Below are 14,552 nucleotides of genomic sequence, written 5' to 3'. Positions count from 1 at the left end.
CTCACTACCTTTCAACATCTCCATTCAGATGTTGAATTTGTGTTTCAGCTACACCCCAAACTGAGCGCTGCCTGCTCTCCTCTGCCGTCCTCCCCACTGGTGCTGATGGCATTCCTTCTAGCTGCTCAGCCCCAAGGCTGGACTCATCCTTGACTCTCTCCTCTTTCTCTCCCAGCTCATGTCTAATCCATCAACACGTCTTGCTGCTCTCCCGCAAAGGTCCTCACAACCACCGCTCCTGCCCTGGTCCACTCATCCCACTACACCCCTCACCTGGACCGTAAGTGTACCCGCCTAATTCTGCTGCTTCTGCTGGTCCCTCTTCAGTCTGTTCTAACACATCAGCCTCACTGACCTGTTACAAAGTAAGTCAGATCCGTCATTCACCTAAGGCTCCCAGTGGCTTCCGACCTGAGTGACAGTCCCTCAGATGGGCTCCTGCCATCTCTCTGAGTTCATCTTCAAGTTTCCCCGCACCCCTCCTGCTACATTCCCACTGGCCTCCTTGCTGTTCCTGGAACATCTGGACACACTCCTACATCAGGACCTTTATACTTGCTGGCTGTCTCTTCTTTCTGGAATGTTCTTTCCCTAGCTATCTATATAAACTAATCCCCTATGGCTTTTAGGTATTTCCTCAACATCTAAACGAGGTCTTCCCTAACTTATCTTTATAAACTTGTACCCTCCCTGACATTTTCCGTTCCCGTTCCCTCACCTTACTCCAAACGCACTTACTCTCGCTCTAAAATTCTATATATTTGACTTGCTTATTTTGCTTCTTGTCTGTCTTCTCCCACAAAATACAAACTCCACAAAGGCAAGGACTTCTGTCTGTCTGTCCACTGCTGTACGCCCATCACCAACTACAATGCCCAGCATAGAGTAGGCTGATCCATCAACAAATCAATAACCAGATACTTCTACAGCCTGAGGCTGACCTGGAGAATGGGCTCAACATACAGCCACAGCTGTATTCTCTGACAGGTCCCTCCGAACTGAGTCTACCCCACCCCAAGATGTGCAGGCACCCCCCTTCCAGAGCCTTCACTGGAAAACTGAAGGCACAGATGGGCAGGATGCATCCAACCTGACAGCAGGCCCCTCCCAAAGAGAAAAGGGCGGAGCCAAGCACAGGGGTCTCCTCAGCCATTGGCTGAGTCTCCTGTCCTCCCCTGGTTGCCCCCTTCCCACCCCCCACCCGGCCCACCTCCACGTTTTCTGGGAGACAGATGAAGGAGAGAAGGAAGGCCACAGGTTCCTGGGGAATGGACGGTCCTCCCCGCAATGAAACATGGAGTGAGACAAGCATTTCCCTATCCCCACACTCACCAGCATCTTGTTTTCCTAACTAGTTTCTTTGGCCTAACACGGTAACCCTAACAGCATGTACTCCACCTGAGGCAGAAGGCCCAACGGTGGGGAACAGGGGCGGAGCGAGCTCGATCCCCTGCACCCCCTCCCCAGTCACCTCACCACGGGAGGCGTGACAGTGATGAGCAGAAGCCCCCCCCTCCTCGTGCTGGTCCCCAACAGAAATGACCTCATCAGAAGTGGAGGCTGAAGGGGTCAGGGGCCAATACCTGAGAAAGGTACTCATTCTGGGGGAAGGCGCACGCGCGGTCAGAGCAGACCTATACATGACTAATTCCAAGAACATTAGAGTAACATCCTCCTTCACCACATTTGGATTCAATGGAACCTCAGCTCAGTGAAATGGAAAAGGCCTAAAGGTTAATCTGAGAAAACTGATGACTCAATTAAAGGTGAGGTTCCCTTAGCACACATTAACCTTTTAAACCGGAAATTAAGAGTATGGTTATTCTGTTAGTAACAACAACGGAAACCAAGCAAGTTTTTCCCCCAACTGGTATTGTTTTGTTGCCAGGATATTGCAGAAAAGATACATCTACCAGAGGGGAGAAATTACTTTTAAATAAAATCATTCAAGAGATCCAGCCAGAGGCTACCTAGGTTACATGCTGTTCTCTAGTAAAACGTCATTATTTAAAAAATTAAATGGGTCAATAAAATCTGAGCTCTACATTATGGAAAAAATTACAGCTTCCTAATTATGGGTCTGAAGGCACTGTTTCTAAACACGGTCTTTCAATTCCACCATCATATGCCTTCCAAAATGCCCCCAGAGGCAGGCCAAGGCCAGCTCCATGCCTGGGAGGCAGGGTGGTAAAAATGAAGGGCTTTGAACAGTCTGCCACCTTGGGAGGGAGAACTCCCTGGGAGAGGGAAGGGCCGCCTTTCTCCATCTGGAGAGAATATAGTGCATTGGGGGGAATGCTCATTCCCCAGCCCTCATGTTTCCTGCGAGGGAACTCACCCAGGCTGACACCCAGCCTCCTTCCTCCCTCCAACGCTCCCAAGGCAGGGGTGGGACTTCTCTTTCTGACAACCTGACAACTGGCAGGAGACATGCATCACACACCTCCAGCCACAGCTCCTTTCTCTCCTCTCTTTGGCGACTGCCTGCTAACAGACAGCAGGGGTTCTGCTCTCTCTCACTCTCTCATATGCTATCGGGGGCCTGTCCCTGCTGCTGTGCTCCAGGAACTGTGACTGTCCAGTGGCACCCACAGCTGATGAGTCTGTCTCATTCAGGAGCCCTCATCACGGCCACCGCGCGCAGGCCTGACCTCTGCCTGCCACCCAGACGTTCCTAGTGATAAAACTGCTAACGCATGCACCTCCGTCATGCGGACCTGACGCCTGCATCCCATCCCTCTTGCTTTTTCTCCCTCCCTCCCACCTCTCTCTGGCAGGAAATAGAGGTGCTTTCTTTTTTAAATGACCGCCCCCAAACTGCATCACAGGTCCGATGGGATTCCAATTCAATCATCATTCCTTAAGGGACGGTGTGTGCCAGGAGCCCCACACACAGCTCTTAGGAGCACAGTCCACATTTTATGGAGAAGAAAAGAAGCAAGAGGTGGAGTGAGCCCCGTGCACTCTCAGGATGAACACTTGGCAGAACTAAGACTGCCGCTCAGGGGTGACTGACGGGAGGAATGGAACGCAGAGTGCATTCGCTGGCAAGGACTGGCTGCGACCAGCAAAAGGAGTCAAGGCTGAGTGTCTACTCGGGCCATGGACTGGCCAAGCCTAGAAAAGCCTCAGGAGCTGCAGTTCTTTCTGATGCTGGAGCCACAGCAGTAAGTGGCAGGGCTGGGACTGGTCCTCAGTCCCAGCTTTTGCTGTCATCGATGTCGGGAAAGGGGAAGGCCTGCTATACTGAGGGACATCAGAGAAAGGGACTCAGAGTGAGTCTGTGCCCTGGTGGCCTGGGACACTGGCACACAGTGGTGGGAGCTGAGCTGTGCGGTTCGAGGAGAACTGTCTTAATACCACTGTTATAACCAAACGTTTAAACCTACTGCAAAGTTACAGCACCCTCATATAATCATCTTTTAATAAATCCATTGTTTCTTTTCTTTTTGCACCGCATTTCAATTATATTGTCTTGTTTGAATTTCCCAACACCTCCATTATTTAGAGCAGGACTCGGCAAACTTTTTCGGAAAAGGGCCAGGTAGTAAAACGTTACACTCTTCAGGCCACGTGGTCTGTCACAGCCACTCAGCTTTGCTGGAGCAGCAGAAAAGAAGCCAAAGATAGATGTCAACGAAAGGGTGTGGTAGTGTTCCAATAAACTTTGTTAATGACCACTGAAATCTGAATTTCATATGATTTTCATATGTGGTCAAATATTACTTCCCCAGCCATTTAAAAGTGTAAAAGCTACCCTTAGCTCACAGGCTGTACAAACACACAGGCGGCAAGCTGGGCTTGGCCTACAGACTGTAGCTTGCTGAGGCCTGGTTTAGGGAGAGATACTGGGGTTTTACAGAGTAAATGACATTTTCAGGTTCATAAGTGAATAAGGGGGAGGGTGGCTTGAACTAAACCAACGTTCACAGTCTTCACCTACTGGATGGCTTTTCAAGGCAAAGGGAAGTGAGCTTTTCCAAGAAAGCGCTACAAGCACCCCTGTGGCCTAAGCTGTCAGGCACCAAACAAAGGAGCTGCAAACCAAGGGTTTGTACCGGTGCTGTTAAGTTTCCCAAGTAACTGCAGCCTCCATTTTTATGGACTATACAATTAGCATCTGATATACAAACACATCCTGTTTCTAAACAGAATTTACACTGCCATCTAGTGCTCACCAACCATTTGGACTAAGAGCTTAAAAACAAGGTCCCCTTGGTACTATGCATTAGAATGATTTTTGGTACCATGCAACAGAATAATTTAATATATTCCCAAATTATACAAACAAAATACACTCAAAAGTATAAAGCTGCCAATGTTGTTTAAGTGGACAAAGTGGCAGGGGTAATTTTAAAAGTCACCTGAGGTATAATTATTTTCTCTGTTAAATAATTTATATGAAATACTTTCATTTTTGCATATATGGACAAGGTTTTTAAAAGATCAGAGGATTTTTTTCGTATTCTCTAACTTCGTGAGAAGAAGGCTTCTGAAGTGCAAATACCCTGGTGTCTTTCATGACGATGAAACCTGTACAGATGCCCCTAAGGACGTCATTTCGGATGGCCAATCCCCTTTGCCACTAGCTGAGGTGACACGCGGGAAGCGGCCTCCTGTGGCAGAAACGCATGCCAAAGCCAGGCGCCAACGTGGGTCAGGAAGAGGAGACAGGCGCCTGGACGGAGACGCTGGCTCCGTGTCTGCTGAGACCTGCAGTCTATTCCAGAAACCACTGTGGAAACCCCGATCAAGACGTGTTCTCTCTTTAATAAACAGCCTCACCAAAACCCTCCCTGGGGGCAAGAGCTGCTCTCTCCAGATGGCACCGCCCCTCATGTGAGCTGCATCGTCCCCTCATGTGTGTAACAAACATTTACTGAGTGAGACGCGGTCTCTGCCACATCTGCATGTTTACACGTACGGCACGCACAGCAGTGGGAGTCTGAGGACAGAAGCTGCTGCCGTGGGGACGTGTGGACTCAGGACGTAGGGATGGCAGTGCCCTCGCTGGCCAGGGGAGCTCTGTAGGTCCCACTGCCAAACTGACCTTCCCCATTACAGCCCTGAGGTTTTAAATAAAAAGTGAGACTAAAAAGCTCAAAAGGAATACAGGTGCAGAAAAGAACACGGTTGGCAAAGTTATGGTAAAAAGACGCACTTACCTATAAGCGTTAATATAATCTTTCCTGTGTTCCAGAAGAAAATCTCTCAGTTTGCCAATGTGCGAAATCTAAAATGAAAAAACAAAACACAAAAACAGTTTAGATAGATATGTTACAATCACACGTAATAAATTTTAAATTACAGAGAATGGAATGCAGGTTGTAGAAAGATTTTGAAACTACAAACTGGATAACTTTGGTTTTAAACTCTTGTACAATCACAAGCTCGCAGGGTGACTCCCCCAAAGTTACCCACATTCCTGGGCCTTGGTCTCTTATTAATGGTTCCTTTTTCCTGTAATTGTTGTGATCTATGACATTAGGAAGAAATAACCTCCAAGGAAGCTGGAGATTAAATGAAACGATGCACGTCTGGTGTCTATATAGCCCGTGCTCAACACAGGCCAGCTCCTCCCTTTACGTGCTTTGTATCTATAATTTTCCCGTCACATGTGCCTTCCTCCAAGTGTTCCGGGGATGGGTCCTCGGGCTGGAGCTGGCACAATCATAAGAAGGGCCATGCCCCTCTTATGCGAATCTTGAGTTACAAGATTCAGTTACAATTTATCCCTCCCCAGCAAGTGTCCGTCTTCCCTACGGCCTGCCTCGGGGACGACGAAAAGAACACAAGAGGACAAAGGATTCTGTTTGTGAGACTGATCTCTAGAATCATAAAAACCTAAAGCACCTACTGTGTGTCAAGTCCTGTGTGCATCGACCCAGGGGTTAAAAAATAAAATAAAATAACCAGACGTAGGAAGAAACCTAGGCTCATGTGCACAGGGACGGAAGTGTTTCCAGGAGAGAATGACGAGGCTGGCAGCCTGCTCGGCCCTCTGACCACTGCTCACGCGGGTCTCCTGCCCTGTGAACTTCCTGCAAACACACACCGCCCCAGCCTTGAGGGTCTGCTGAACCTCCACCTTCCCCATGAAGGCTTTCCTGTCAAGGCCAAGCCAGGCTAATCTGCGCTTTGCTCTGAATTGGAAAGCACTTGTGCTTACCACCCAGCTGGCACTGTTACACTGCTCTGGCTTAACTGTCACATGCGTGCTTGTCAGTGGCATTGTGAGCCACACGAGGAGGGGCTGCACAGCTCCCCCCACAGTTCTAAACACAACGTGTAGCACAGAAGGGGGCCCATAGGTATTGTGGAATGAGCATGTATGTCTGAACACAAAAGTGGTATTTATCACAACAGAAACACGTGGCGTTCGTCTGGGGACAGGTCAGCAGCGGTTCAGTTAGATTTCCCACAGTCTACACCAATAAATGCAATTCAGGCATTTTAAGAGCTAGAATCAAAGAAACAACCAAGTGTTGCCACAATATTCACTTAAGGATCAGATAACAATGACTGAATCTGTCCAATATCCCTGGCTGTCAGGTACCTGCCACTTACAGACTGTGTTCTCTTCCCCACAGCCCTGGGGGTCCCTGATCTCACTGCTCTCATTCACCAGTTGGGGACCTCACAGGAGCTATGTGACTTGTCCAAGGTTACATACACATTTAGTGCACGACAGAGCTCACACTCGAACTCAGGACTGCCTTCCTCACACGCCTATTCCTGTCCCCACTTAAACTGCATTACAAAATCTGACTTGCACATGTACTGCAAAACAAATGCAGAGATGGGCAAGCAAGGTGTTTACTGCATCACATGCAAGATTTGGTCAAGTTACTCTTCTGTTTTAGAACTTTCAGTGTCCATCCTCGTCCCCAACCCCTGCCCTTGAGGGGCCAGGTAAACAACGCAAATGAGCAACGCAAGGAGAGTGGGTGGGTGCAGTGCCTCTGGCGGTGGTGAATTCTGGACTTAAAGTACACTGCAGCCAATGTGTAACCTCTGGGCCCAACCAACGGAGTCAAGTCCAAGGCCCTGCCCAGTGCAGCTGCAGAAGTCCCGAGTGGCCTCAGTCCCCCCACACTCTCCCACACTCCCAGCCGCGGGGCTCCCCAATCCACACACCCACGTGTTGTCCCTTTCCCTGGAGTGCCCTGCCCGCCTTCTCTCCATCGCGAATTCCTCCTCCTCCTCCAAGGTCCTCTTCTCCTCCTTAGACCCCTCCACACGCCCAGGCACAGCCAGACCCCATTCGTGCACATGCGTCTGTTTTAGCATCTCTTCCTTTGTGGGGACCACGTGACGAGTTATGGACTGACTTCCCGTCCCCAGACTGCAAACTCCTGGACAGTGAAGGGCCCCCTCTCTCTCTTTCCCCAGAGCTCGTCAGGAAGTTCCTGGGCAAAGCAGAGCCTCAAAAACTTCTACTAAATTTTGGATAAATAGTGGGCACTGCATACTCATAATCCCAGAGGGTTAAGCCTACTGTGGTAGGCAGAATAATGCCACTTCCCTCCCTCCAAGATGGCCACGTCCCAGTCCCTGGAACCTGTGACTGTGATGTTACATGACAAGGGGGAATTAATGGAGCAGATGGCCCTAAGGTTGCTCATCGTTGACCTTAAAGTAGGACCCAGTAGGGAGGGCCCTCTATAATCACAAGGGCCCTTACGTGCGGAAGAGGAAGGCAGAAGAGAGTCGGCGTGACGCAATGGGAGAACTCAATCCAAGGCTGCTTGCTATGAAGACGGAGGAAGGGAGCCAAGAATGAGAGCAGTCGCTCCATACTAGAAAAGGCCACAAAATGCAGTGTCCTCTAGAGTCTCCCTGGAAAAGCACTCAGCCCTGCCAACACCTTGATTTCAGCCTAGGGAGTCCCATTTTGGACCTCTGACCTACACAAGTATAGGATAATAAATGTGTGTTGTTTTAAGCACTGATTTGTGGTGATTTGTTACAGCAGCAATAAGAAACAAATACACCTCGTCTTAGTCCCTTTGGGCTGCGATCACAAAATCCCGTAGGCTGTGTGGCTTCCACAACAAACATTTATTTCTCACATTCTGGGGGCTGGAAGTCCAAGATCCAGGGGCAGACTCGGCGTCCGCTGAGGGCCCGCTTCCTGGTTTGCGGACAGCTGCCTTCTTGCTGAATCGTCACACGATGGAAAGAGGGCTCCTCTGTGTCTCTTCCCCTAAGGGCACTGATCCCGTTCATGAGGGCCCCACCCTCGTGACCTCGTGATCCACAGGCCGCACCGCCAAATACCATCACATGGGGAGGAAGAGCTCCAACATATGAACGAGGGCGGGAGGTGTAAGCATTTAGTCCATAGCTCACTTACTTAGAACCTTAAGATCCAAAACAGGTTTTTTCAGGAGTCATAAAGTTTTCCATAAAAAGTTTTAAAAGGTCCAAAGGAATCTACTACATAGGCTCATTCCAGCTGCTGACCCCCTGCCCACCCCACCCCTCTCTTCAGCTAGTTCTAGTCTACCAGGGTGAAATGGTACATGGGGTTCAGTGCCAGGAACAAGAAGGCCCCACGGGCATCTCAAAAAACATAATTATAAGAGGGTTCACTTAAAGGATAACAAATGTGATCCCAATTTCGTATGCTCTGTAATGGCAAATTTCTATAAAATGAATTTATTAAAATGGAATTAAGCTTATTCAGGATTAAATGGAATTCTTGATAAGTTAAGAGGTTAAGTAATTACTGACTTAATAATGTCATCAGTATAATAACTCAATACTTAACATGAGCACAATGTATAAAGCAATATTTCAAATGCCGAGAATGAAAAGATATAAATGAGCATTAAGAAACACATGCACAGGGACGGCCAGATGGCTGAGCTGGTTAGAGTGCGAGCTCTGAACAACAAGGTTGCTGGTTCAATTCCCACATGGGATGGTGGGCTGGGCCTCCTGCAACTACCGTGTTTCCCTGAAAATAAGACCTAGCCAGACAATCAGCTCTAATGCGTCTTTTGGAGCAAAATTAATATAAGACCTGGTTTTATTTTACTATAAGACTAGGTATAATATAATAAATATAATATAAATATTAATTTTTTTCTCCAAAAGACGCATTAGAGTTGATTGTCCAGCTAGGTCTTATTTTCAGGGAAATAGGGTAAAGGTTGAAAACAGAGACTGGACTTGGAGCTGAGCTGTGCCCTCCACAACTAGATTGAAGGACAATGACTTGGAGCTGATGGGCCCTGGAGAAACACACTATCCCCCAATATTCCCTAGTAAAATTTATTTTTAAAAAGGAAGAAAGAAACATACGCACAAATCACAACAAATCAGTAAAGAAGAAAAAAATTTCAATCGGTCTTTGATTTACCTAAATAGACAACTTAAATCCCCAAATAGCAACACATGATAGGGTTATTTTCTTAAGAATGTTTTGACAACTGAATCACATGACCACCACCATCTTTGTAAAGATTCGTGGCCGAGCTCTGATCTGTTACTGTTGTGCTTAGTCCTATTTTTCAGAACAAACTGCCAAAGACAGCATATTACATTTCACACAACTCTGATATTTTCAAACATTTACAGAGGTTGAATAATTGTACGCTTTGGATCTCTAATATTTCCACATACAGTGCTAATTTTAAAGAGTCCTCATATGTATCTAAAGAGAATGCCTTTTACTTTTAAAAGGAGGCCATCTTTCTAGTGTCAAGTTTGACAAGGACATCAGAGTGAAACGACAGTACATTAGCCCATAAAGATCTAAAACTCGTGTCACTCTCTTAGTCTTGCTATCACTGAGTGACATGGGGAGCAGGGTAGGGAGAGGGTCTCTGTGGGGCAGGTGGGTGACAAGATACAAGGGCTAGCTCAGGGAGAGCTTTGGGTCTGCACCACGTCGCGGGCCTTTCCCAGGCCTGGGCGCGGGGGCCGGCCCATCCTCACAGCTCTCGGCCTTGCGGCTGCCCTTCTCTGCTTGGAGCAGCCTTCTTCCCTCACCCCACGCCCAGGCCACCCAAAGAACCCCTGCTCTTCCTTTAGGCCCTGCTTCAAGTTCACCTCCTCCATGAAGCCTTCCCTAACACTTCCCTCAGGCCTTTCCATTTAGAGTCCCAGTATTTATCTGTGACCCCACCAGACTTCAATTAAGTTCCTTGAGGTCAGGCTCTATGTGCTACTCATTGTTGCATCTCCGGTAGCGCCTACATGTTGGAAAGGAGAAAGGAGAAACAAAAGGGGCGGGGGGCAATCCAACAGAAAAAGGGCTTCAAGGTCTGATTATTCCTGACATACGGGTGGATCCAAAAGGTATCAAAGGTCATCACGAGGCTGCACTTAGATAACTGAGTGAGTAAACAAATGAAGAGAAACACGCTGGCGATTTGTGCACAGAATTTTCCTAGCAAGTCAGTGAGGTGCGTTTGGAAGGCACAGCATCAACCAGCAGGTAAAACCTACGGGGAAGGTGCAGCCTGAGGGCTCCACAGAGACGATGGTTCCCCAAAGTCAACAATCTTCCACCTGACAGCCCACGTGCAAGTCTCCATACCAGAGAGCTGTGGTTCTGACGGCACTGCCATGTCATACAAACGTGTCTCTATCGGAGGCGACGGGAGAAACCCTCATTTCTAACAAGAACTGTGGTTTAAAGTAAGAAATGAACTGTAGCTAAAAAAGGAAGAAAGGGATGCAATATTTATTTAATATCTCCTCCAAACCAGTCGCTTTGAGTGGGTTACTTCATTTTATTCTGAAAACAAGCCTATGGAAAGAGGTATTTTTCTTAGTGGAAAGAAACCAAAGCCCCGAGAGGTGGTATTACCGACAGAGCTCGGACTAGACCCTTACCTCGCTGAACTAGCATCGTTACTGTTAAATTGATGAGTATGTTGGTGTTTTCCAGCATCATTTGATATTAAATTCATTTTAATGCCTCCTGTGTATTATTATTTCCCTGGTTTAAAAAAATCGGCCAATTAACATGTAGTGATATTAAGGAATTATGATTTTTTTATTTAGGTATGATAATAGTATTATGTATTAGGATTATGTTTTTAGTTCTTTTTGTTTTTAAACCCCGTATTTTTTAGGGATATGTATACCGAAAAATTTATAAGTCAAATGATATGATACCTGGGATTTGCTTCAAAATAATATGGGGGGGAAGGTGTGAATAACAGATGAAACAGGACCAGTCATGAGTTGATAACTGCTGACTTGTTGAAGATGGGTTTGTGTGTACACGGGGTTCCTTACACCATTCTGTCTACTGTAGTATATATTTTACGTTTTCCTTAATCAAATATTATTTTTAAAAATCTCCCATTTAGCACTTTCTTCGCTTAACATTTTCAGTCATTTTGAAGTACAGATTTTCTGCCGCCAAACTAGTAACCCAAACATGAACCAACAACTAAATCCCACCCACCATCTCTAGCTACTTTATTTCCAAGTACTTGCAATCTTTGCTTAAAGTTCCCTTTAAAGTGCCACTTTAAAAAAACCCCCACCACCCCCACCTTCACTGAGAGTTAACAACGTACCAGGCAGCATTGCCAGAGCTCTGCACGTATCAGCTCATCTCATTCTCCCAGCAGCCCCCATGGGACAGGACGCATCATCATACCCATTTTACAGATGAGAAAAACTGAGACAGCGGGCAGCTAATTTGCTCGGGAACGCCTGCAGTAAAGCCTGGCTGGAACCCAGGCATTCTAAGAATCAGGTTTGAGTTCTTAACCCCTAAGTGTAAGCACAGATTCTTGGCAATTGCAGTTTTCTAGTACAGACACCACAACGGGGAGGGCTGGGAGCTGGGAAACGCAGCCAGTGAGCAACATCATGCTACGCTTTCCTTCTGGTATCTGGATTCAACAACGCACTCACTACCCACTCGAGTTAGCGAACAGAGTCTGCCCCTTATTGAGCACCCGCCATGTGTGGGCGCTGTTATTTACTGCCCCCATAGCAATCGGATGCAGTAGACACTACCCCATTCCCACTTAATGAACGTGGAAACGGAGGCCCACGCAAGGTCACAAGGCTAATGAGGCAGAACTGGGATGGCCTGCAGCTCTGTGGCTCAAAGGCTAAGGCATTTATTCTACATGATGCCACCAAAAGACTAATAAAACTACTACTACTTACTTAGCTTAATTAACTGAGGTTTTTCTTCACAGAAATATAGGCAGGGTTTTCATGTGAGAATATTTGTGTGTACTGATTTAAAAAATATTTTTAACTACAGCGGGTACAGAAAGGTCTGCAAGGAAGGCGTTCTGAGTGTTTCCACACACAGCACTCATTTCAAATCCCTTACATGGTACAGTGGGAGCGTGCGTATAGCTAAAGGGGGTGTTTGCACTGGCTGAAGTCACCTCCTCTGAAGTCGGCTGCTGCTCCTAGTGTTTTGCTACCCAGGAGGCCCGGAAGCGCCAAGACCACAGACAGGGATGCTGAGAGGGGGCCCACAGGTGTGAGCAAGGAGACAGGATGGTCAGAAAGACTGCCCAGTGGGGACCAGTTCATCCTGAGTATCAATCGGCAAACCACCACAGAACAGGGTCAAAGGAGCAATGAAGGCAGCTTCCAGGATGCGACATCTTCCCTACGACTGAGTTCCTCTCCACCCGGCTTTTGGCTGGGGATGGGGCGTGGGCAGAGGAGCAGGCTGTGGGCAAGACTCAGTGTGGGGTGTGCGTGGAGCAGGGCGGGAGAGGGGAAGGGGGAGGGAGAAGAGCGACCCACAGCTGGCCGAGGTTCTCTCTCTCTAATCTCTGCTCTGCTACCTACTGCCGAGGGGACCTGACTCCCACTCCTGAGGCTTTGTTTGGAGGGACTTCTTTCAGCTGAACATTCCAGGCCCCGGAAGGAAGAGGACCGCCGCACCTGGTTTCTGACCTGCTTTCGGACAAGGTGAGCATGCCTGGCAGCGGCCAGCGGAAGGGCCTGGTCTGGTCCACACTCCACCTGTGTGTAGCCACACATCGAAAGCCGGGCTCTGCATTTTTCATATTCTGACTCCTGTATTTCTCTTTCAGGTGGCTCCAAAGTTGGGCTGGGGAAAAGAGGTGTTTGTATAAGCTCCCCTAAACTCTTAAGTTTTGCCAAATGACATTTTGAGCAAGTTGCTTAATATCCCTGGGCTTTACTACAAAGGGAGGGCTGTAAAAATATATTTGAATAAATAGTAGTACACGTGTTAAGAGCTAACTTTTACTGAGTGCATACTATGGGGCAGGCACCACACTGAACACTCTGCATCCATTAGCTCACTTACTTCCAACAGCCCGAGATAGGGGCCATTATAATCCCACTTTACAGATGAGAAGACGCCGAGGTAACACATTACATATAAATGGTTCAAAACAAATGGGAGCCCAGTCCACCCACAATGGCCCCGTCTGTGGTCCCACCTGAGCACTGCAGCTCTGAGGGCTGCTTTTACCAGCAGTGCTGACGGAGCGTTTTGAGAGCAACAGTACCCAACGCTGAGGTGATCTGTTCAGGTGATCTGTGTACAGGTAGGTAGGGGGCAGCACGAAGCTAAGGGGATCCGCCAGGATCTGGCTTCTTCGGGAAGCTGCTACGTAACCAATCCATTTATTTGAACTGCATTCTAAAACCACAGGTACTCACCTGACTCATCCCTGTCTTTCCCTGAGGATAAATGCAGTTCACTACACGTGGCCATGCTTAAATAAGGAAATTCCCCAGTCCATCAAGACCGAAGGTCTCCGTGCAGCCCATCTACCACGAAGGGAAGCTCACTGTGAAACAGCAGCAGTGTGGTTCCCTCGTGCAGACGCATCTGACGGGTCAAAGAAGATTCATGTGACCTGTCCTTACACTTCCAGGTTTGATGACGAGACCAAACAGAAAGAAAACGTCCCAACATGGCCGCTGTGATCTGGGCCCATCCAGGGCTGCTGACAGGGATGGTTTCCCACAAGCGTGTTGTTGGGTGGGGAAAGCCAAGACGGCCGAGCATGTACCGTGTGATCCACTGATGTAACACACATGCCAGGCGCACCTCATGCTGTTTCCACGACGGAGAGGAACCCCAAAGACTGCTCACTAAATACTGATGGTTTCTGGGTGGTAGGGCTTAGCGATACTGCTTTATTCTTAATACCTTTTGTAGTTCAACATTTCCTACGATTAGTGTGTACAGTCTTTGCAATCAGACAAAAAAACATTTTTAAACCAAAGGTACCCCTTCCCACATACTTCCCGGACTAAAAGTGTCACTGATTCCCCAGTACCCACAGGACGAAGTTCAATTCCTTACGCCCGCGGCCCCCCATGACCCACTCCCCGACCTCCCCAGCCCAGCCTCTGACTTCCTCCGACTCCTGAGACTCTGCTCAGTGATACACCTGCCGTCCTCGCTGATTGCCAGGCCAGGTAAAGGACCCTGCTGCATGCTGCCGTCTTGTTCTGAAGTGTGTTCCCGTCTCTCTGACAAGCGGCTCAGGCGTACACCTAGCCCGCAGCGGTTCCTCAAGAGTCACTAATGCTCCGAGGTGAACCGCTTTTCTACCGCTCGGGGA

General features: G+C 48.1%; 1 protein-coding gene across 3 annotated transcripts in view; it reads right to left on the bottom strand.

The window, feature by feature from the left end:
* The window catches only part of STX18 (syntaxin 18), a 106,701-nt gene that overhangs the window by 36,074 nt on the left and 56,075 nt on the right, over positions 1–14,552 (bottom strand). For all 3 annotated transcript variants that reach the window (XM_019716691.2, XM_019716690.2, XM_019716689.2), the window contains exon 2: positions 5,166–5,233. In XM_019716691.2, the coding sequence (XP_019572250.2) occupies positions 5,166–5,233 (68 nt within the window). The remainder of the gene's footprint in view (positions 1–5,165; positions 5,234–14,552) is intronic.

Source organism: Rhinolophus sinicus, linkage group LG02 (genome assembly GCF_036562045.2).
Source record: "Rhinolophus sinicus isolate RSC01 linkage group LG02, ASM3656204v1, whole genome shotgun sequence".
In the NCBI taxonomy this organism is placed as follows: domain Eukaryota; kingdom Metazoa; phylum Chordata; class Mammalia; order Chiroptera; family Rhinolophidae; genus Rhinolophus; species Rhinolophus sinicus.
The sequence above is the reverse complement of the archived record's forward strand: the minus strand, read 5'-3'. Positions and strand labels throughout refer to the sequence as shown.